The following is a 24,203-nucleotide window of genomic DNA, read 5'->3' as shown; positions in this document are numbered from 1 at the left end:
TTTGATGGCAACTGATGTAGCCGAAACTTCCTAAATGGTTACATATTATTCTTGCTAATGAATGTGCAAGCAAAGTTCGTGCACTAGTCCATTGCATTTTTCAACTTGATGGACTATAATGAATCGATGTGTCAAATTGTTGTATCTCCACTGCAATTGTCTCTTTACTTTGTTATAAATGATTACATGTCTATTCTTGCTAATGCCATTCTTATGAACAGTAACTACTAATATTGTGTGCAATATTTTCCTCAAAATAATAATAATTTTGTATGCAATACTGTATTCCAGACTACTTATGTTTGGAAAAGGAAGGTGTATTTCAAATTCTGATGCAAAAGAAGGTGTGCTGTTCCATCTCTTTCCCTAAAGAATATGCTACGGAGTAGATTTACTTGGTGTTCCCTACATGCATACAATGAGCAATACTTCAGGGATAATTAGGGTAGCTTAGTCCTTTTCAATGTTTCCTTGGTCTAAGTGCAAGGCGGAATATGCTCTGTATTTTCACAGAAGGAGTAATTTAGATGCCATATTTGCTTGATAAATTTGCATAAATATGCTCTGTATGATCTTACTGTTTTGTACCGGACTTTGCGGCTTCAGGTATCTGTATCTCTGCTTAATTTGCATTTTTTAATCAAAGCTTCACATAGCTATGTGTTAATTTGCTCATTTTCTGGTGATTTTTTAAGGTATTTATTTTGATCTGCATGAGAGTTCATATTATCTCTGTCCAACTATTACACTCCATGGTATGCTAGGTTAACGAAAACAGGAACTCACAGGTAATGTTTGATATATTGTTGATCCATTGCCTTTGCTGATTCTTTTTCTTTTGATCTATCATTTGTGAGTGTGCTTACAGTACCTATGACCTACCTTTCTACTTAGGAGTTGTATTAGAGATAGGCCTAAATAACATAGCTTGCATGAATAATCATACTTGGCATGGTGCTTGTTTTTCACTATTTAACTATCACCTCGATAGCTTGTTAGTGTAAGTGGCTTTATTTATAAAGTCGGGCTATCGCCTTTTATCTATATAAAAAAAAGCTTGTTAGTGTAACATTCTTCATTGAATCAAAATCCTAGAGGCCTGAGTCATTTCCAATGAATGATCAACCCATTTGCTGCCTATAAGGTGTTCACTTCTGAATGACTCATTATAAATTTGATGGCACACTAAACAGCATTTATTGAGATTCAAAACACATTTACTGAGCAATATGCAGACCAGATGATCGCAGATGGATGTTTCTTGGTTTTCTTTAGTCTGCTGTGCGAAGTTATAGCTTATTGTAATTTTCAATTGATTACTGAAGTAGTGCTGTATAAGACACCGTCACGCTGAACATGCTTTCCATTTACCATATGCATCTGGATCTGGAGTTCTGGACTACCAATATCCACAGTGGAGTTATTGTGAGGCACCTTAATTCTTTTTTTGTGTGTGTGTGTGGTGGTGGTGGTGGGGGACCTTAATACTTTTCTGATGGCAACTGATGCAGACGAAACTTCCTAAATGATTACATGTGTATTCTTCCTAATGAATATGCAAGCAAAGTTTGTGCACTAGTCCATTGCATTTTTCAACTCGATGGACTATAATGAATTGGTGTGTCAAATTGTTGGATCTCCACTGCTATTGCCTCCTTTCCTTGTTACAAATGGTCACATGTCTATTCTTGCTAATGCCATTCTTATGAACAGTGACTACCAATACTGTGTGCAATACTTTACTCAAAATAATAATAATTTGTATGCAATAATATACTCCAGAATACTTCTGTTTGAAAATACAAGGTGCATTTGAAATTCTGGTTGTTATGGCGCTGCTAGAAGGAGGGCACGAGAGGGCTGGCCGGGGGCCTTTTTGCCCACGGCCGGGCAAGAGGGAAGGGATTTCCTTCTTAATTCTTGCTTGATTAGATTGATACATCTCCTCTCTTTATATAGAGAGGTTTACTTGACTCCCAAGCAAGACTTACTTGACCCCTAAGCAAGCGACCCTTATCTCTAATTAACCCTAAGACTAATGGGCCCATTAGGCCCATTACGTACTCTAACACTACACCCCACCTGGACATGCAGCTTGTCCTCGAGCTGCAGCCTAACCAACTTATAACCATGACTCGACGCAACACAAACCTAACACCTAAAAACGAGCCTTTTACATCTCGGCTTGTTTTATTATTCTCAACCTAAAATGGACTGAGACGTTTTATTTTGGACCCTTTAACAAAAGGTGGACACCATCCGCACGTCAGACGTGCACGTGTACAGCCACCTGGATCCCATGGACACCACCTGGACCAAAGGAGTGCATGTGTATGGCCACCTGGAAGTGGTCGCAAGAGCGACCAGCAGAGGCGCCCTCGCGGTGGTCGGCGGCGGAAAGCAGTGGTGCTACGCGGTGCGCTCCTGTCGGTGACACCCTGCCTTCTCCCCGCCGGATGGCTGTTGGTCTGCACCGCACAGGGAAGAGTGTAGGGCTTGCGATTGAGAATGACGAGGAGGGGTGCACCCCCCCAACCGCCGATGTCGCAGACTTTGAGGTCGCTGCCCGCGGGGAAAACAACGTGCTAGCCGCCCATGGGGGAAACCGCATGCCCAAGATTCCCGACGCAGCGGACGAGATCGGGGTCTTTTGCACAGCGAAGGGCAACTTGGAGGAGCGGTTGCTGCAGACCATGCATCTCCCGCACACGCCGACGCGCTAGGAGGCCGCGCGCAGCAGCCTGCAGCCTCACCGCCGCCGACACGTGGCGGGTAGCAATCCAAGACGGAAGTGGTGACGGCGATGGCAGGGACTTGATCTGCTGGATGTGGACGCCCTGGGATGGCGGCGGCGCTGATGGGAACGAGGTCGTCGCACTCCCGTCGTAGGGCATCCCATACTAGGCGGCGGAGCTGACCAACGGTGGCTGCTGCAGCTGCAACGGCTGCTGCGCTGTCACGCCGGGCAGCGGCAACGGCTGCTGCGTCGGAGCGCCGGGCGCGGCGGAGGCCGCCAGGAGTGGCGGCTGCCACTGCAGCCAGGGCTGGGCGGTGGTGGCGATGGATGGCAGCTGCAGCGGCCTGGCGAGCGCGGCGACGGCCGCCTGGTGCGGCGGCTGCCACGGCAGCCACGGCGGCGCAGGGGTGGCGATGGTCGGCGCAACCGGGTGCGGCCCGTAGGACCCGGCCAAGAACAGGTGGATCTCCTGGACCGCCTGGGTTAGGTCCCGCAGCACCCCGGACACCTCCTCCCAGGTGAGGACGGCGGGGGCGGGCGCGACAGAGGATCCCGGCGCGGGCAGGAGCGGGGCGACAGTCGTGGTGGTCGCGGGAGGCGACAAGGTGACCGGCAGCAGAAGAGACGGGCTTGGCGACGGTAAGACATGATCGAACCGAAGCTAGCTGATACCAAATTGTTATGGCGCTGCTAGAAGGAGGGCGCGAGAGGGCTGGCCGGGGGCCTTTTTGCCCACGGCCGGGCAAGAGGGAAGGGATTTCCTTCTTAATTCTTACTTGATTAGATTGATACATCTCCTCTTTTTATATAGAGAGGTTTACTTGACTCCCAAGCAAGACTTACTTGACCCCTAAGCAAGCGACCCTTATCTCTAATTAACCCTAAGACTAATGGGCCCATTAGGCCCATTACGTACTCTAACACTGGTGCAAAAGAAAGTGTGATTATCCATCTCTTTCCATAAAGAATATGCTAGCTTTACTTGGTGTTCCCTACATGCATACAATGAACAATACTTCAGGGATAATTAGGGGCAGCTTAGTCCTTTTCAATGTTTCCACGGAAGGAGTAATTTAGATGCCATATTTGCTTGATTTATTTGTATAAATTATAGGTCAAGTTCGATGATCTTACTGTTTTGTACCGGACTTTACAGCTTCAGGTATCTCTGCTTAAATTGCAATTTTTTTAATCAGAGCTTCACATAGCTATGTGTTAATTTGCTCATTTTCCTGTGATTTTTTAAGGTATTTATTTGGATCTGCACGCGAGTTGATATTATCTCTGTCCAACTATTATACTCCATGGTATGCTAGGTCAATGAAAACAAGAACTTGCAGAACCTTTAATATGAGGATGACTGACAGAGACATTATATATGCTGCTTCTGGTAAGTACAAAAAATCCCTGAGTTCCTTCACACCGATGTCAACTAGGCTACATATGATCATATTAACTATCTGGCTACATAAATATTGCAGCAGCGTCGCCAGGAATTCAAAAGGAACAACATCATCTTCAGAGTTCAGTACCATCTTTGATTCTGATGGTGAGCTGAGCTTAACTGGTCACTTCATGCCAATTTATTCAGAAGGACAAACTTGATGAGGACTTTTTACTGTTCAAAGTTGATACATCAACCTATCAAAGCCTGAGATTCAAGTCTATCTTACTTTGTTCTGATGGTTGTTGCTCTGAAGGTTGTGTCCTCGCTCTGAAGCTTCCTGGCCATGTTGAGTTGAGCACCTCCTCGCAGGGGATTGTTGCCCAGGTCATCCCATCTTCATGAAACCTTGGCGCTGTCCTGATTTGTGCTGGCTGGCTGGACTTCTGAATCACTGAGCTCTGGCTAACTCGCAGGGACTGCACAAAGGCGGCATGCGCCTCGAGAGGCAGCCCCATCACCATCCTCTGTGCATGGTAAGAGCGCTTGGCGGCGCTGCGCTCCCTCTTGTGGGCGTTCTGGTGGCCGCCCAGCGCCTGTGAGCTGAAGAACTTCCTCATGCAAAAGTTGCATGAGAAAACCTTGTGTGGGGCAGCAGAAGGCTTGGGCTCAGGATCAGGCTCAGGCTCGGAGCAGTTTGCCGCCGCCTCCGCCGATCCGTTTGCGCCGACCGTGAGGCTCAGCCACGACGCGCCGTCGTCCTGGTCGATGGTAAGCCGCTCTGGGCTCCCCTTGTTCACCGACGATGCTTCGTCTGCTTGCTCCATATCCTATCATGAAACTGTCTCCTGGTTCTCCCTCTAGGCCTGCTTGCGGCTCATGGGTGGGGTGGTGCATCTCTTCCAGTTCGCAGTTTGCCTTATAAAGGGGGACGAGGTTGGGAGGTGCATGGAATATTTTTCTGGCTAATAATTGAGGCTTGTGAGGGGGTCTTTGTGAGGAATCAGGAGGTAAAGAACTTTGTCTGGAGTTAGTGGATCTCTATCTTTATTTGGTTATCTCTTCTTTCTTTCTTTCCTACCTGGCTCTCATTCATATACTATAGTGGTGCTACATATCCCAGGGCAAGGCAAGGGAATGCATGCTCCCGTCATCTTTTCCTCTACTTGCCTTGGTGACTTGATATCTAGTTTCACACCATATATGCCTGCTGCTGTGTGTACTCCTACTCTTTTTCCAAAAGAGACAACAAGAATCACAGTACAGGGCATGAGGTTTCCATGACAAGCTTTCCTCCATTTGCAAGCATGCCTGACACAGCACAGGTGCCCATTTGACTATTCGGCAGGTGGGGTGTTGAAAGCGATCTCACATTAATAACAAAGTCATGAATCTTGTTAGGATTGTGGTTGAGTCGAATCAGGAAAGCCCACAGTTTGGGGCTCTAGAATGATGGTTAGGTATTTAGGTTAGGCCACAAGAAGCAATCCTATATTATTGGCTCCTGAGTCCTGAACACTGTTTGACAGATACTGTTGCAATAATTGTGTACAATCTTTTCATTCACCCCCTATCTGTACTACAACTATTCTTTTTTTGGCAAACTATCTGCTTGCACTGAAAGCATGATGGTTTAGGTCAGAACTCACAACAAGCAATATCAACAGACTCCAACAGCTGATTTCATCACCATTCTGAAGACTATCACTCAAAGATGGTGCTGGTAAAAACATACATCCTTTTTGCATCTCTGTTAGCAATATTATAACAATCTGATCTGAAAAGCGAGAAGTAACACAACAACTTTGAGTCAGAACGGTGAGGCCAATAGTATTGTTTTATGCATCGTGTCATCCCCTCCAGACCCAATAATTGACTTGTATATATGCTGTAGAAATAGTTGTGGCCATATGCTGTTAACTTGTTGGGCATCATCACATTTGTTTGCTTTAGTGGGAGACTGTTGCTGTCACAAGTGCACCGGAAGAGGTCCGCCTGTACTTTTTAGGTAGTCTTTTGTGTGGGGATGGAAGCTGAGTTCTTGCCATCTAGCTGCTTTCCCTGTGTTTGCGCAAGTGTGGTGTGGTGGTGATGATGTTAGCATTGGGATGCTTTTATTGGGATGGAACGGATAGAGCTTACATTTGATACTGGGTCAACTTGATGAGGATAGAAAAGGAGAGGCACCTAGGCTCCCTTCCACATAGTTAACCATATCTGCAGGAGGCAGTACCAACATACGTCGCCCTCGCCCAGATATGCAGATCTATGTGCATTTTCAAAGCGCAATTCATCAGGGACCCGTTTGGTATCTTGTTCCTTTGTTGTTTGTCCACTCTTCTCCTGTGTTCTATTTGGTCATTCCTACCAGGGGTGGTTCCTGATCACTGCTTTTTCTCTGGCCTCAACAGGGAACACATCGCTTGTTCGCAGCTGTTGCAAGTGCTCTGCTGATCTCATTCCAGGTATCCAATAGTACACAATCTGAATGTGATGGTGAGAAATCCTATTTATTCACATATTCCTTTCTTCACAGGGAAGGCTGCCCAAGCACCCCAAACTGATTAGACATACATATTGGAAACCAGCCCATGCACACGCACATGTGGTAAATTAGCATAAGCTTTTCCCACATGCATCTTTTTTCTTTCTTTTGAAAAGGAGGTTAAGACCCTCGGCCGTTGCATCATTGTGATGCACACGACCATCTTTTTTACAGTTGATGCAAGGCAACGAGGCGAAAAACATCAAGATGTAAATTTAACACCTACGACTAAGTCATCTTCTTCCACATCAACGCCTTCAAGATAAGCCGGAGCCGGCCACTCGTATCTCCTAGCGGTAAGAGACAAATAAATCACTTTTCCTTGCAGTTCCCTGAGATGGTTGATCACTGTTGTCTGCCATTTCATCTACTAGATTGATGACCCATCATACATCGCACTGACGTTGATGATGATAGTAGAGATGCATGCAGCCATGGAAAAAAGGGTTCCTACTTTTGATCATGTTTGGCCGCAACAGGCACCTAGGGGCTAGGGCATCCTGAATGATACCTCATACAGGTCTAGAAGGCAGGGGAAAGAAAGAAGTCGAGAAAAGGGCAACATCAGGATCAGGTGGCGACGTGCAAGTCTGGCGCTGCCAAATACCCAAAGTACAGAGTGGTTGGCATGAGTGCCAGAAACAAAATGGAATTTATCAGGCCTGCCTCCACGACAATGCTACGTTGATGCTAACTCGATCCCGTGTCCACATTAGCCGGTATCTCTCCGGCATGGCCCGTATCTTTATGGCATGACACTGACATCGTCACTCCTCGCAAGGTTGGGCAGTAATTTTTTTCTGTACCAGTTGTCACATTTGATAAAGGCAACCGAGAAGTCTTTTTGTCGAGGAGCCATATAAAAACGCTGGACAGTAACTTTCAGCAGTTAGCTGCGCTTGTTAAAGGCAACCGAGAAGTCTTGTTGTCCGATTTGGTGTCGCGAGGTGGAATGATGATGCTTTGCACATGCAGATCTCTGAGGACTCTGGAGTCCTGATGGGAATAAGCTGGTGGATTGATTGGGCAACTGATCGCAGGACGGAGACCGGCAGAGGATACTTCAGACGCCACAGAAAAAAAGGTTCTAAAAGTAGCATTCGTTTCGTATTGGGCTGCATAACTTCAGAGAAAATGTTTTATGACTACATACTGCGAACATGCATGAACATACTGCATCATGCGTGTTGAAGTAGTTTTATGACCGGTAGTTATATGTTGGTCTTTTAAAGAGCAGCTGTTGACAAGGTCAAGGTAATTTGATGATAACTTGATGCTCACTGAACTTCAGAAGAACACCGGTGGAGTGAAGTTGAAGAAGGGAGGGGATCATCAAGAAGCTGTTGGTGATGAAACAAGACGACGTAGAATTGATGCATGAGAGGAGTGTCATCGGTACTTCCTTTCTTCTTTCATCTTCAATATGCTTTCACAAGTAGAGGAATGGAAGAATCAAGGAAAAAACCAGAAGAGCGATACTAATCAGAAAGACCTGCTGATACCGAAGGGCATGCTAGCCATCAGAGCATTCTAATAACAACAAAGTTAATGTTTTTTTTTTTTGAAAAAGAGGTTAATCCCCCGGCCGCTGCATCACCAGAAAGCTAATGTTAACCAGCACTGCCAGATTAATCTCTTAATCCAAACACTCATAATCAGAAAGCCAGTATTAACCAACACCTATTACTATCTTAAACAGATAGAATGATAGCCGAATCAGAATATTAACCACCAAGAAGCATTTCACAATATTTGAACCAGAAGGTGTAGTTTTGCTGTTGTTGGAAACTCAAGTCTCACTGTCCAATTAAGCATTTCTTATTTTGCACGGTGTTTCTTTTGTTGGAAAATTTGGTTGTTGATTCTGTTAGCCTTTCATTCTAGACACTGCATAACTGCTGCCCTGCATAATTGCCTCGGAAATCTTCGATCAGTTTCTTGCCGCCAATGCACAGAGAAATGCAGAGTATAGACTGGTATAAATCCAGCAACAAAATTATTGCTGTTCTATTGAACACTTTTTGGCTTATTGCCCACCACCATTCACTGAAATTGGTTTTACACTTGTCTGATATTGTAATGTTCAGCATCGTCGAATGAAATCTTGCTACAAGTATTCTTCCCAAGATTCATTGGCACCATTGCTAAACAAGTTTAATCTAGTTTCTTCTATTTCTTCAGAAACATTTCTTAAGTCCATCAAATGGAAGCACAGAACACACTCTTGACAAACTCCCGGGGCCGGCAGACAGCCGCCAATGGCGTCGCCATTGGCATTGTCAGTCCACCACCTTCAGCCATGTCGATGGTATCGCCTTCACCAACATCCCACTCAAAGCACTGCAGGAGTGCTGCCAGTGTCAAGCTTACGACTCGCATTGCCAGCCCCTCACCGGGGCATCGCCTCCTGCCAAGCCCGAACGGCAGCATGGGCATGGTGACCGCGTCTCTGCCCAAGAACCTCTCTGGCCTGAACTCCTCTGGTGCATCCCAGACATTGGCGTCCCGGTGGATCGCCCATGCGTTCACGAGGATCATCGTGCCACGCTGCACATGGAAGCCACCCACGGTGCAGTCCTCCATGGCCTCGTGTGCTGGGATGACTGGGCCGACGGGGCAGAGTCGAAGGGTCTCCTTGACAACGCATTGCAGGTAAGGTAGGTTGGTGATGTCCGACTCCTCAACCAGTCGGCTCATGCCGACATTGGCGTCTATCTCGGCCCTCGTCTTCGCCATCACCTCACGGTGCTTCAGCAGCAGCGCCATCGCCCACTCGGTGGTTAGCGCCGATGTATCGGTGCCGGCCGTGAGCATTACCTGAATGTTGGCATGGACATGGCAACCATCTTATCACAGATCACCAGAATGGCACACATGGTGGTGGCGGTGTCACGCATGCAGTCTGCAAAATATGCTACTCACCAAGACGATGCCTTTGACGACGGTGTCAGTGTAATACCCGGGATCGACTTCTTGGTGCTCCAAGAGCACGTCGATTACGCCCTTCTTCTCCACGTCTCGGCCACCGGCGCTGCGCATTTCCCGGCGGTTATTGATGAGGCCAGCAACGAAGGCGTCACGCCTTGTCTGTAGGCCTGCAAGCGCCGCCTCAACGCCGCGGAGACGGTCGACCCATCGCAGCGCCGGGAAGAAGTCCCCGATGCTCGGCGTGCCGCTCACCACGAATGTCTCCTCCACAATCTCCTGGAATCTGCGCAAGTCGCCGGCGTGCCGGCGCGTGGTGAGCGCGTGCAGCATCACGTTGAGCACCAGCTCGAACAGCCTGTTCCGGAGGGTGATAACCCCACCACTGGCGCTTGCGCTGGTGTCGTGGAGCAGGTTCTGGACGAGGGACGCGACCTCGGCACGGCGGTCGGAGGCAAGCGCGGCGAGGCGGGAGGTTGAGAAGAGCTCGACGGCGAGGAACCGGCGCAGGCCGCGCCAGTGGGCACCGTCGGAGGCCCACGAGATGGTGGTGCGGCCGTACCCAAGGTGCTCCGCGACGAGCAGCTGCGGCCTCCCTGCCAGCGCGGCGTCGTGCGCCGTGAAGCACTCCTCGGCCGCGGCGTGTGTTGACACGACCAGCGCCCGGCGCGCGCCCAGCCGGAGCGACAGGAGCGGCGCCGACCCGGCGAGCGCGGCCAGGGAGCGGTGCAGCGGCTTTTTGAGCAGGTGGAGGTGGCCGAGCAGCGGGAGCGACGGAGGGCTCGGCGCTCTGCTGCTCTGCTGCTCCCATGCCCCCACCGTCGCCTCAGCCGAACAAAGACGGCGGCGACACCGGCGATGAGGAGTAGCAGGAGAAAGCCGCCGCTGGCCCTTTCCTCCATGTTCGAGTCCATGGGTGGCGTCGGCATTGCCACGGCCTGGAAAGCTCCGACCCTTGCAAACACATGGTTCTTGCTATGACACGTAGCAGGTGGATGATCTTCCGGAGACCTTGCGTCGTATCCGAGCCTATCTTTTTCGAAAAAAAACCCTCCTTTATTCATCAATAAGAGGCATATTATCATTTACTCATCGAGACACATAAAATCTAGCTAACTTAGCTAGATCATGAGCAACCTGATTGCTATCCCTATTACAGGGAGACGAAACTAACATGATTAAAATCCCGAGTCATATAAAAGCAATCATCAAAAATGACACCAGCTACCGAACTTGATCTTCCTTCTTGCAAAGCCAAAACTACATCAGCATTGTCAGACACCAGCTCTAATTTGTTACATCGAACAGTCCTTGCCAAGTTTAGACCAAACCTGACTACTGTCGTCTTGGCGGTGAACACATCAAAACAAAAAGCTCATCTTCTCATTTGCAGCTGCTATAAACTTGCCGTTGTGATCGCGGGTAATAGCATTGACCATTCCTTCTAGCTGATCATGATCGAATCCGGCATCGACATTGTTCATGTAACTCGTTCTAGGTTTTGTCCAAGCAACCTTACGAATTTTTGCTTTTGGACTGCATCCAATAACAAAGTTTGATGCCATCCCTCTTATTGCTAGATTAATTTAGGAACACTTTGTCTGTTCACCATGAGTAAGCTTCCTTCTTTCATACCATAAATACCACCCATCAGTAGCCATAGTTTCTCGTAAGTTTGGGAGGCCGAGAACATGCACATCATGATCAGGAAGACATAGAAAATGCTCCAGTATCTTTTCTTCGGTAAGATTGGCTTGACACGCTTTTTTTATAATATCATGGATTCCTAACAAGTTCCATACTACCGCCACCTTATGACATTCAAAATACAAGTGCTTCAAATTATCAGGACCAAAATTGCATGCTGGGCAGTGCACCTTTACCTTCATATGCTTCGCTGCTAATATTGCCTGACATGGAATGGCACTATGTAGTGGAATGGCACTATGTAGTGCCCTCCTTATAAAAATCTTAATCTTGGCCGGACATGAAAGTTTCCACACTGAATTCCATATATCTGTGTTGGTGGATGATCCTACATTTGTGTGAAGTTTATCACCAAACATAAACTCCCACTCCTCATGATAGGCCACAGTGGCGGAGACAGGGGGGACCAGCAGGGGCCCTGGCCCCCCCAAACACTACTGATTTGAGTCTAGTATTAGTGTAAACTTTGATGTTTTTGCTGCTAAAGTGATGTATTTTCATGAATTGGCCCTCTCTAACAAGACTTAACAATACTTGGCCCTCCTCATCCGAATTTCCTGGCTCCGCCACTAAGGCCAAACGTATCGTAAAGATCCGGATTCTCGAGGGGTTCCATGCCACGAAGTCTGTCATATCATGTAAAGGAAGGGTATAGCCAAAATTCTATGAGCATCAACTGGCCAAAACGTTTGTCTCACCAATTGTTCATCCCAATCTCCTGATACAGGATCTATGAGGTCACATACACGAGGCAAGAGATTATTTCCATGAATAGTTAGAAATTTTTGGAGGGTGATTGGGGAATCCTGGGGTCATTCCTTATGTTAACGCTCTCACCATCACCGATTCTCTAAATATAGCCTCTCTATAACGTATCCACCACTGCCATAATACTTTGCCATGTGTATGATGCTTTCCTCTTCAAAGTAGAACCCATCAAATCTCCCTCGGGAAAATATTTGGCCTTAAGAACTACAACACATAATGAGCCAGGGTTGTCAATCAATTGACATGCCTGTTTAGCTAACAGTGCGAGGTTGAAATAGTGGGTATCTCTGAAACCCATGCCTCCTTGCTTTTTTGAAATGGACATCTTCCACCATGTGAACCAGTGCATCTTCTTTTGTGTTGCATCATCACCCCACCAAAAACTTGACATCACATATGTGATTCCTTTGCAATTTTTTTAGGATTTCGAAGATCGACATCGCATAAGTTGGTATAGCTTGAGCAACTGATTCTAATAAAAAATCTTTACCTCCTAATGATAAACACTTCTCCTTTTATCCCATCAATCTTTGAATGAGCCGATCAATCAAATATTGAAAACTGTCACTTTTATCAAGGCCTAGAGTTGTTGGCAGCCAAATACTTATCATTCAAAGCTTCCGTCATTATATTAAGAGTAGTGCAAATAGTTGCCTTCATATTAACTTCTGTAGTGGGACTAAAAAGAATACTTGATTTATCCACACTAACAAGCTGTCCCGACGCTAAGCAATATGTATCAAGTATGGATTTCGAGCATGCAACATTCGTCTCATTGCCTTCATTAAAATCAGAGAGTCATCAACAAATAAAAGATTTGCAACTGCAGGTGCGTCACGACAAACCTTTACTCCCTCCAGCTCTCCAGTTAATTCAACATGAAATAAGAGGTTGTAAGTCCTTTCGTACATAGTAGGAAAAGGTACGGGGATAAAGGGTCCCCTTGTCGAAGACCTCAAGATGGTATGATAGTCTCTGTTTCAAAAGAATTAAATCTCACTTTATATTCCACTGACGACACACATGTCATAATCGGATTTACCCAATCAACATGAAATCCTAGTTAGGTATAAAAACAAAACATGAAATCCTAGTTTCGAAAGCATTGCTTCCAGAAAAACCCACTCAACCCTATCACAGGCCTTGTGCATATCCATCTTCATCGCACACCATCCTTCCTTCCCTACCTTCTTCTGTTTAATGGTGTGCGGACTTTCATACACAATAAGGATGTTGTATGTAATCAGTTTCCCTGGAATAAAAGCACTTTGTGTAGGACTGATTATCTCTGGAATGATAACTTGTGGCTAGCCGCTATCATTTTCGATATAACCTTGTACACCACATTACACAAACTGATAGGTCTAAATTGTGTCACTTTTTCTGGTGTACCTTAGGGATCATGATAATTGTGGTATTATTCCACCCTTGTGGTATTACTCGACTATTTAGCATTGGCTAGAACCTCTAATAAAATATGGCATGAAGCCCATCCGGCCCGGGTGCCTTCAAATCCCCAATGGAGAAAAGAGCCTTCCTTACTTCCTCACACGTATAAGGGGTCATCAGGATTTCATTCATCTTCACAATAACTATACCGTTCACATGATCCAGAACATTCATATTTGGTGCATGCACTTGCGAGGTAAAAAGTTCAGCGAAATACCCTGTGATGATAGAGCTAAGATCACTCATATCTTCTCTCCACACACCTGTATCGTCCAATAGTCGCTTGATGCAATTCCTTCTTTTTACGAGCCGCTCTATGAAAAAAAGGTTGTATTTCTATCTCCATGAAATAATCAATTTACTCATGCATGATGTATCCGAGCCACTCTTTAAACTACGAAGTATACACAATACCCGTGCATTACTACGAAATTAGTCGTATTCAACGATTTTTATGGGACCCGAATAACTGGAAATGTTCCTCAGAGGAGGACACCCATCATTCCCTGGTTCTTTTTTTTTTGCGGGGAAATGAGAACTTTATTCAATCAACTCTAGCTCCTGCATGATCAGCCATAATGCTAGTCATGAGAAAGCTAGGAGGGGAGTCCATCCAACAGCTCGAAACCCCTAATGCGCAAGCAAACTTGGCACAAAGATGGGCTGGAGCATTGGCATTTCTTGATACAAATTGAATAGCAAAAGACTGAAAAGATAAAGCTAGTCCTTCTATTTCCAATAGAACTGGCGCTACCGTCGAGCGCGAGAAAGTGCGAGAAGCCCACAGATCGACTACCTCCTTGCAGTCAACCTCCATAACCACTCGCATGAATCCTCGGAGACGAGCAAAGAGAACCCCATCACGCAGAGCCAAAGCTTCTGCTACCAATGGATCTGTCACTCCGGGATATGGCTTGCTCCAGGCAGCAAGAAAGCCAGTCGAAGACCGGGCGATCCCTCCTGCACCCCCTTTCCTCTCCTCAGTAGAGATACCTGCATCAGTGTTGATCTTGATCCCCTCACCCTCAGGTGGTCTCCATCCGTAACCAGTCAGGACTTTGGTGTGCTCCATAGGAAGGTCTAGCACCACCAAAGCCTCCTTGATCATTCTCAGAAACTGGACTGGGTTTGAACTTTCCTTATCATGTGTAATATTATTTCTGGAGGTCCAAATCGCCCACATGACAGAAACAATTTTTGCCCTATCAGTTTCTTGAAACCTTGAGTCACAAAGAATATCTTTCCTCCATGTTTCTGGGTGGAGAGCAGGGAGTTTCACTTGCAGCCACTCTCTCGCTTCCCCCCAGAACCTCTTTGCATGATTGCACTTAACCAGCGCATGCATCAAATCCTCGTCTGCAGCTAGGCAGACTTTACATCTAGCCGTGGTGACTATGTGTCTGTGCTGTAATGTGCGCTCGATAGGAAGGATTCCCCGTAGAACTCGCCACCAGAACACACGCACTTTAGGCACCACTTTTAGCTTCCACAACCTTGTCCATAACTGTTTTTCAGTCTCTGAAGTACCCGTAGTCGTCCCTTCCTCTAGAGCTAAGTGCTCATTACGAGTCATAAGAGCCCGATACGCAGATTTTACAGTATAGATACCCATCTTCTCCCACGCCCATGCCCAGAAGTCCTCTCCTCCCCCTTGCCGCGATGGTATGTTCAAGATAGCATCAGCATCGGGAGCGATAAAATTCCTCCTGACAATATCCACCTTCCATAACCAAGAGTCACTGTCAATGAGATTGGAGACTGTGTGTAATGTATCACTTCCAACCTGCATTGATGGCTTCATGGAGAGCTTCCATTGGATCCAATTATCATTCCAGATTGACACCGAAGAGCCATCCCCAATACGTCTGATTAAACCCACTTTAAGCGCCTCCCTTCCTACTATAATAGCACGTGAGAGGGAGATACTTCCCCTTCAACACACGACAACAGAGAGATTCTGGGTTTGTGATCATTCTCCATCCATGCTTGCCTAGCATAGCTAAGTTAAACATCTCATGATTCCGAAAACCCATCCCTCCCTGTACCTTCGATGATGCGAGTGTTTGCCAGTCGACCCAGTGCAGCGAGCACCGGTCGAGAGAACTACTCCACCAATATTTTGCCATACTAGATGAAAACCCCTTGCAAACCTTCTTCGTCAGTTTAAAACAGCTCATTGAGAAGGTGGGTATAGCCTGTACGACGGACTTCAAACGAACTTCCCTCGCAACACAGGAAACAAGTCTTTCTGATCCGCCATTTAATTTACTTCTGATTCCTTCCCCTAAATGATCAAACGTCCCACTTGTGATGCGGCCAACTGCTGTCGGAAGACCAAGATATCTCTCATTAAACGCTTCTACAGCGATGCCCATCAAACTCTTCATTGCTTGGCGATCTGTGTCAGAGGTGTTTGGACTGAAGAAAATGGAACTCTTTTCTCTGTTCACACACTGACCCGAGCAGTCTCCCTAAATTTTGAGAATATCATTCAAGCGCCGCGCACTCTGCTGTTTTGCTTGCATGAATATTAGACTGTCGTCCGCAAAAAGCAAGTGATTGATCCAAGGTGAGTTCGGACTCACCCTTATACCTTTGTCCACGTACGACCTGCCAAAGTTATTGAGCAAAGTGATAAAACCCTCAGCACATAACAGGAACAGATAAGGCGACGCCGGGTCCCCTTGCCTTAACCCCCTCGAAGGGGAAAAGAACGGTAAAAGCTCCCCATTCACACGGACAGCAAACCTGACCGAAGAAACACACTTGAGGATAAGACGAATAAAGAACGTGCTGAAGCCCAGACATGCTATCATTGTTTCTATGTAGTGCCATTCAACACGGTCGTATGCTTTCATCATATCTAGTTTCACCGCACACACACTATTTTTTCCTTTCCTCCTCTTCCTCATTGCACGAACACTCTCATAGGCAATAAGGATGTTATCCGTAATCAGACGACCTGGTACAAATGCACTTTGTTCTCCTCCTATGATATCATCCAAAAAGATCCTCAATTTGTTTGCTATACACTTGGCTGCAATTTTGTAAAGTACAGGACAGAGAGAGATCGGTCTATATTGATTAATGCGCTGGGGATGTCTCACCTTGGGAATGAGCGTGATAGTTGTGTCATTCATTCCCGCTGGTAACTCGCCCCCATGAAGAAAGTCCAACACAGCCTGAATAATATCATCCTTGATCAAACTCCAATGCCGTTGGAAAAAACCCGCCGTAAAACCATCCACCCCCGGGGCCTTCGATGGTGCCATCTGAAACAGCGCCACTCTCACCTCCTCCGCTGTGTATGTCCTATCAAGAATTTCATTCATATCCGCCGTCACCAGCCGAGGGACTAAATTTGTCAGTTCATCCATAGGTCGGTGCCCTTGGGAAGTATATAGGTCTTGAAAAAACTCTTGTACCACTGTACAATTTTCCTCCTTCGTCCGACATATGGTGCCATCCTCTCGCACAAGATTGTCAATTTTGTTCATTCTCTTCCGTTGAGCCGCTTGTAGCTGGAAGTATTTCGTGTTTCGGTCTCCCTGCCTCAACCACAACACTCTCGATCGTTGTTTCATAAAAATCTCCTCCTGGCGCAGGACCTCTCCGAGCTGTTTTGCAACTGATAACTCCTCAACAGAGGGCCTTCGCCCTATAGATTGGCCACACAATTTATCAAGCCTCGACCTGTGACGCCCGGATAATTAGGCTACAGTAAAACTCTGCTAAGGATGCCACGTCACCACTCTTACTGTCGTAAACCTCGCGATGATTCAATCCCGTCCGAATTCAAAATTCAAAATCAAGGCAAACAATAAAAGTTTTCAAACATTAAAACTAAAATGTTCTATATGTGCCAAATATTGCATAAATAATTGTGGTGGAGAATCCACATTTTTATAAAGTATTTAATTGCACTGAAATAAATAAAACAGTATTAAAAACAAATAATTAAGTGCCTTTACTAACTAATAAATTATCAAACTAAAATTAATTGGGGACTAGACATTTTGTGACGGTGGACTAAACTGAAATACTAAATTAGATGCTATGTATATATTTTACAGAAACTCAAATAAAAGGTAACTAAAATAAAACAGAAAAGTAAATAAATAAAAAAAAGGGAAAAAGAAACACAAACCCCCCTGGCCCATTGGGCCACGGCCCAGCAGGCCACCAGACCGCCAGGCCGGCCCAGCCGGCCTCCCCTTAACCCCCACCCTGACCGGAACCCTAGCCGGTCCACCCATTCCCCCCCGACACGATCCCCACTCTCTCCTTCCTCTCCCTCCCCCGATCTGAAGCGGGGGCTGGAACCAGAGGAGGCCCCGACGCCGTACGCCGCCGCCTGGTGCCGTCCCGGCCCCGTCACCGGACCTCGCCGAACGCCTCCTCCTCGCCTCCCCCTTCTCCCGATCTGCGAGCTCCGACACCGCGCCCGACCCGCCGTACGCCGCCGCCTCGTCCTCGATTCACCGCCGCCCGGAGCCCGCGCAGCCGCCCGAGGACCTCGCCGGACTCCATCGACGGCGCCCTCTACCTCAGGCCCTCCCCGAGCACACGACTGCACAACGACAGGCTCGATGTGAGCCTCTTCCCCTCCTCCTCTCTTCCCCGCATCGCCGCGCCCTCTGCTCCCCCCTGCCGCGTGCCCTGACCGCGTCGGCCGCGCACACGCGCCGCTTGTGGCCACGCCCCCTGCTCCTCGATGCTGGTTGCCCGCGGGTCCTCCTCGCCCGGAGCTCCCCGTCCACCCGCATGACGCCGCCCCTGCCACGGCTGCTACTGCCGCACCGCCGCCCCCCCCTCGCGCGCTCGGGTCCGCCCCAGTCAAGCGCCCGCGCCCGCCGCTGCCCTTCTGCCGGCGTCCCCATCCAGCGACCCCCGTGCCTCGCTCGTCCTCGTCCGGCGCCGCTCGTCGCGCCGACGGCGCCGCCCGGGTTCGCCCATTGACGCCGTGACCGAAACCCGTCGCCCGCGCGCCCGTTAGCCCCTGGCCCAATGACATGTGGGGCCTAGCCCCCAGGACGTTAAAAATAATAATAGTAATAATACAAATAAATAAATAGATAATAATAATTAAATTAATTAATCAATTAAGGAATTAATTAAGTTAATTAATTATAATTAGGTTAACCTAATCACTAATTAACCTAAATAACTGTTAGTTAACTAAAACAGTGTATGACATGCGGGACCCTCACGTCAGGTTGACCAAGTCAACCCTGTTGACTGCTGACGTCAGCATGACATCATGCTGACGTCATAAATTCATTTTTTGAATTAATTAATTAATTAATTAAATTCCAGAAATTAATAAAATCTTTAGAAAATCATATCTTTTAATCCGTAACTCGGATTAAAATATTTTCAACATGAAAGTTGCTCAGAACGACGAGACGAATCCGGATACGCGGTCCGTTCGTCCGCCACACACCCCTAACCTATCGAACCCGCAACTTTCCCCCTCCGGCTCCTCTGCCCGAAAACACGAAACACCGGGAATACTTTCCCGGGGGTTTTCCCCCCCTTCACTGGTATCACCTACTACCGCATTAGGGCACACCGAACACCGCGTATTGCCTTGATATATTTTGTGGTGCTTTGTTTGCTCCGTATTCATTATTTCTTCCCCCTCTTCTCTCCGGTAGACTACGAGACCGACGCTGCTGCTGACCAGTTCGACTACGGAGTTGACGACCCCTCTCTCTTGCCAGAGCAACCAGGCAAGCCCCCCCCCCTTGATCACCAGATATCGCCTATTCTATTCTATACTGCTTGCATTAGAGTAGTGTAGCATGTTACTGCTTTCCGTTAATCCTATTCTGATGCATAGCATGTCATTGCTGCTACAGTCATTGATACCTTACCCGCAATCCTAAATGCTTAGTATAGGATGCTAGTGTTCCATCATTGGCCCTACATTCTTGTCAGTCTGCCTTGCTATACTATCGGGCCGTGATCACTTGGGAGGTGATCACGGGTATATACTATACATACATACATACTATACAGATGGTGACTAAAGTCGGGTCAGCTCATTGAGTACCCGCAAGTGATTCTGACGAGGGGGCTGAAAGGACAGGTGGCTCCATCCCGGTAGAGGTGGGCCTGGGTTCCCGACGGCCCTCGACTGTTACTTTGTGGCGGAGCGACAGGGCAGGTTGAGACCACCTAGGAGACAGGTGGGCCTGGCCTTGTTCGGCATTCGCGGATACTTAACCCGCTTAACGAGATCTTGGTATTTGATCTGAGTTGGCTACGAGCCTATACGCACTAACCATCTACGCGGGAGTAGTTATGGGTATCCCGACATCGTGGTATCAGCTGAAGCACTTCGTGACGTCAGCGACTGAGCGGCGCGCGTCGGGTTGGACTGCGTTAACGCAACTTCCTTTGTAATGGAGGTTGCTAGGTCTGCTCACCGGCCGCGTACGCAACGTGCAGGTGTGCTCAGGGCGATGGGCCCAGACCCCTGCGCGCTTAGGTTTAGACCGGCGTGCTGGCCTCTCCGATGAGCCTAGGTGGGGCTGCGACGTGTTGATCTTCCGAGGCCGGGCATGACCCAGAAAAGTGTGTCCGGCCAAATGGGATCGAGCATGTTGGGTTATGTGGTGCACCCCTGCAGGGAAGTTAATCTATTCGAATAGCCGTGATCTTCGGTAACAGGACGACTTGGATTTGTACCTTGACCTTATGACAACTAGAACCGGATACTTAATAAAACACACCCTTCCAAGTGCCAGATACAACCGGTGGTCGCTCTCCCTCAGGGATACGAGGGGAGGATCGCCGGGTAGGATTATGCTATGCGATGCTACTGGAGATGCTACTTGGAGATGCTACTTGGAGGACTTCAATCTACTCTCTTCTACATGCTGCAAGACGGAGGCTGCCAGAAGCGTAGTCTTCGATAGGATTAGCTATCCCCCTCTTATTCTGGCATTCTGCAGTTCAGTCCACTGATATGGCCTCCTTACACATATACCCATGCATATGTAGTGTAGTTCCTTGCTTGCGAGTACTTTGGATGAGTACTCACGGTTGCTTTCTCCCCCCTTTTTTCCCCCTTTCCTTTCTTTCTGGTTGTCGCAACCAGATGCTGGAGCCCTGGAGCCAGACGCCACCGTCGACGACGACTACTACACTGGAGGTGCCTACTACTACGTGCAGGCCGCCGACGATGACCAGGAGTAGTTAGGAGGATCCCAGGCAGGAGGCCTATGCCTCTTTCGATCTGTATCCCAGTTTGTGCTAGCCTTCTTAAGGCAAACTTGTTTAACTTATGTCTGTACTCAGATATTGTTGCTTCCGCTGACTCGTCTATGATCGAGCACTTGTATTCGAGCCCTCGAGGCCCCTGGCTTGTATTATGATGCTTGTATGACTTATTTTATTTGTAGAGTTGTGTTGTGATATCTTCCCGTGAGTCCCTGATCTTGATCGTACACATTTGCGTGCATGATTAGTGTACGATTGAATCGGGGGCGTCACAAGTTGGTATCAGAGCCGACTGCCTGTAGGAATCCCCCTTCCACACTCCTTGGCCGAAGTCGAGTCTAGACATTACAAAAACTTTTACTAACTTGGCTGTGTGCCTTACGGGCCCACGTCGCCATCGGGTGGTACTAGGATCTTTTATTCCTCGACCTATACTCTGGGACTTTGACATCTCTTCTATTCGGGTTAAATGAATTTTACTAAATCTAACATTAGGATCTCGTTATCATTTTCACCCGGAGAGCCCCTTATTATTGATGATCGTCTGCTGCACCAGAAGACACTGAAGTTACTCTCCGCTGTTAACCCGAAAACTTCTTTTCATCGCGTTTGCAATTCACCTTCCATCGCAAACCCTTATGGATAACTACTTGCATTTGTTATTCTTACATTCATCCCCAGTGGTCTTGTTATTACAAGATACCCTGAAAAACTCGTCGTGATTTTGATAATCCCTTGAGCTTACTGCCTTGCTGTTCTTGTCACTTGAATACCCCTAAGAATAATTTCTCGCACTTGTCGAGTATCCGCTCATCCCCAGTTGTTCATGTGTTTCACAAAAGTCTTCAAAATAATATTCGATCTTCCGAAAATCCTCTGGAGCCTTTGGCTCTTGAAATTCTTGCTTGCTTGCATTATGGTTAATCCCATAAGTCTCGTAGTCTTAATGACATTCCTTGTCATTATCATTTTGAGTCTGTTGACTCAATATGTTTGCGAATACCCGCAAACATCATTGATCCTTATAAATTACCTTTCCGGCTGAGCTGCCATTCTTTTAACTGGAATTGGTTCTCGACCAATCCAATTGTCGTTGATTGTACCCTAAGGCTATTCAACTTATCCATCCCTAATCAGAGCATTGCTTCTGATCCCTTGATTTGGAAATCATAATTCCTTTGCATTTGACAATTGAGTTAGTCAGTTGTTTCTATAATTTGATCTCCTTGCACTCTTCTTCCTCTAGTTGAGTACCGATGCTCACGTCAGATCCCTTGTGGACCTTCAGGCCCATTGTTGGATTTTATCCGTCAGCATCCTTCATATTCAATAACCTTGTGAGCCTTCCCTTGGATACATAATGCCCTTGGTAATTGTATCATCTACTTTCTCAACCTTGCTCTACTTTCGAGCTTGTGTTATTTACTCTTGAAACTTGTGGTATACGTTTCTAAGAAGCCCCTGTGGGTTGAACATATGCCTTCTTTAAACCATGTGAACCCGAAAGTTTTCACGAGTCATACTCTTCTGGTACTTCACCAGATAAAATTTCAACACTTCATCTTCATCGAACGTGAGAAGTGAATGAAAGGTTATGCATTGGAGAAGTGGGAGTCGACCTTGAACTTGTGTTCATGCCCATGGACACGATGTAGATCTTATCATTAAAGCTTCTTTTAAATAAATTATTCCTTTGGTATAAGTTCATCTTATATCTAGGATCTGGCCTTTTGCAACCGTGGTTTCGACCATGATTGTTCTTCTTTGATCTCATTTCTTGGACAAGTTAAAACAATTGTCTTCTATGGATCAATACACCAGTCCCACCTTTACTTTGATCTTGTGTCGAGTATTACCCCCCTGGTATCTCGAGATTATCATGGAACTGCATAACTCCTTATGAGTTCTTCATCAAGTGCTACCTTCCCACTGATTCCAATTTTTCGCGGGCTCTGAGTTATTGAACACTCAAAGACACCGATAACTGAACCGAGTCCGCTCTTCGGTTCAACAACTCTTCAGTAAGCTTCTATAAGTACGAGTTTGTACCCGATCACGCCATTCCTAGCCTGTTTGGCTATATCATTGTCGTGACGATTCTAACTGTGCTACCTGGTCCTTATTCTCGGAGCACCAATTTTCGACGATGAACTAACCTTATGTCGATCCTCATCGTCATATCATTTCGCCTTGAACAACAAGCTTGGTTTCGAGTTTGTGTCGTACCCTTGGTTCCAATAACCTTTCACTTCATCATTACTTGACTTGATGTCGTTACCGATCGATTACATCTTCATGAACTCTCGCGACAAAGTTGTCGTGATCATCAACGTTCTGAGCTCATCCAGGATATCAATTGAATTCATGATGAGAAATAACATCCTTGCCCTCGATGAATTGTATTATCGTCAACCACTTTATTGCCTTCCCACCAACACAAGCTTGTTCATGCTTGGTGTTATACCTTGAGTTCCTTGCTACCCAGCAGTTGATCTTCCTTACCTCGGAAGTATTACCATCTCTTTTTGTCAAGAATGTGGTGGGAATTTCACCACCTCTTAAGAATTCTTGATATCAAAATGCTTCTTGCCATCTTCGTTCATTTCTTGGTCCCCGTGTTAATTCCAACAAGTGAACGATGTTGTTTGGATTCTTTCCTTCTAGCAACCCTATTTCTTTGAAGTTAATGGTCGAAAGTTCATTCTTAGGCTATTGATTATTGAATCACCATTCTGACATTGGTCGTGCAACCCAACCCATATTTCGGGCGCACCTTTCAACCAATGTTTAATTGGGTATGTTCTCCTTGAGTATACCTCATTATAATATCTGATCTGACAAATGTTATTTCCTTGTTCACATAATTGTGGAAATCCATCTTTTGAAAATCTCAATGGATTGTCGCTGAGTCCATCAGCCACCTCCTCATCCTCAACTTGGTTTAATGATGAACTATTGCTTCAAGAACCCGCTCCCATAGTTCATTTCCCGAGAATCTTGCAATGTCATTTCGTCGATTTGCGTTGCACCTTTTCTTCTCAGGTATCCTAAGTCCGAGGTATCCTGACACCAATCGGATCTGAATCTCGGTCAGATATGATGGTTGGGACAACTTTCCAAGAGTTATGATGTTGATCCTTTGATGACCCGGTAACATGATGTCATGCCTAGCACCCCCCCCGGCTGGAGGACCTATCATTATAGATACCTTTTCAGCAAGGTTATCCATTCGTCCATGAGGAAATTGTAAGACTTATTCTACAAGTTATTCTTGATGGATCCTTCGTGTTTCCAAAGTCTGATCTTCACCTGAAGACCATGTCACTGCTATCTCGAAGCATGTCAATGGTACTCCGATTTTCAACAGGCACGTTTGAAGCACGATGCTATATTTTAATTATCAATTATCCTAACACCGTTGTATGAGTAATATCATGAGATTCCTTCCCCCTTACCTAAAT

The 24,203-nt window shown here is 46.7% G+C and overlaps 1 protein-coding gene and 1 pseudogene across 1 annotated transcript; both read right to left on the bottom strand.

Moving 5' to 3' along the window:
• Window positions 1–4,058: 4,058 nt before the first annotated feature.
• Window positions 4,059–5,036, bottom strand: LOC119307639 (zinc finger protein 7-like). The gene has a single exon (XM_037583710.1). The coding sequence runs from the start codon at window positions 4,946–4,948 to the stop codon at window positions 4,382–4,384; it is 567 nt and encodes a 188-aa protein (XP_037439607.1). The 5' UTR covers window positions 4,949–5,036; the 3' UTR covers window positions 4,059–4,381.
• A 3,609-nt stretch (window positions 5,037–8,645) lies between these two features.
• LOC119307638 lies at window positions 8,646–10,540 on the bottom strand (annotated as a pseudogene).
• Window positions 10,541–24,203: the final 13,663 nt, after the last annotated feature.

The sequence above is a fragment of the Triticum dicoccoides genome, chromosome 5B, assembly GCF_002162155.2.
Source record: "Triticum dicoccoides isolate Atlit2015 ecotype Zavitan chromosome 5B, WEW_v2.0, whole genome shotgun sequence".
NCBI classification, from domain to species: Eukaryota; Viridiplantae; Streptophyta; class Magnoliopsida; order Poales; family Poaceae; genus Triticum; species Triticum dicoccoides.
The sequence above is the reverse complement of the archived record's forward strand: the minus strand, read 5'-3'. Positions and strand labels throughout refer to the sequence as shown.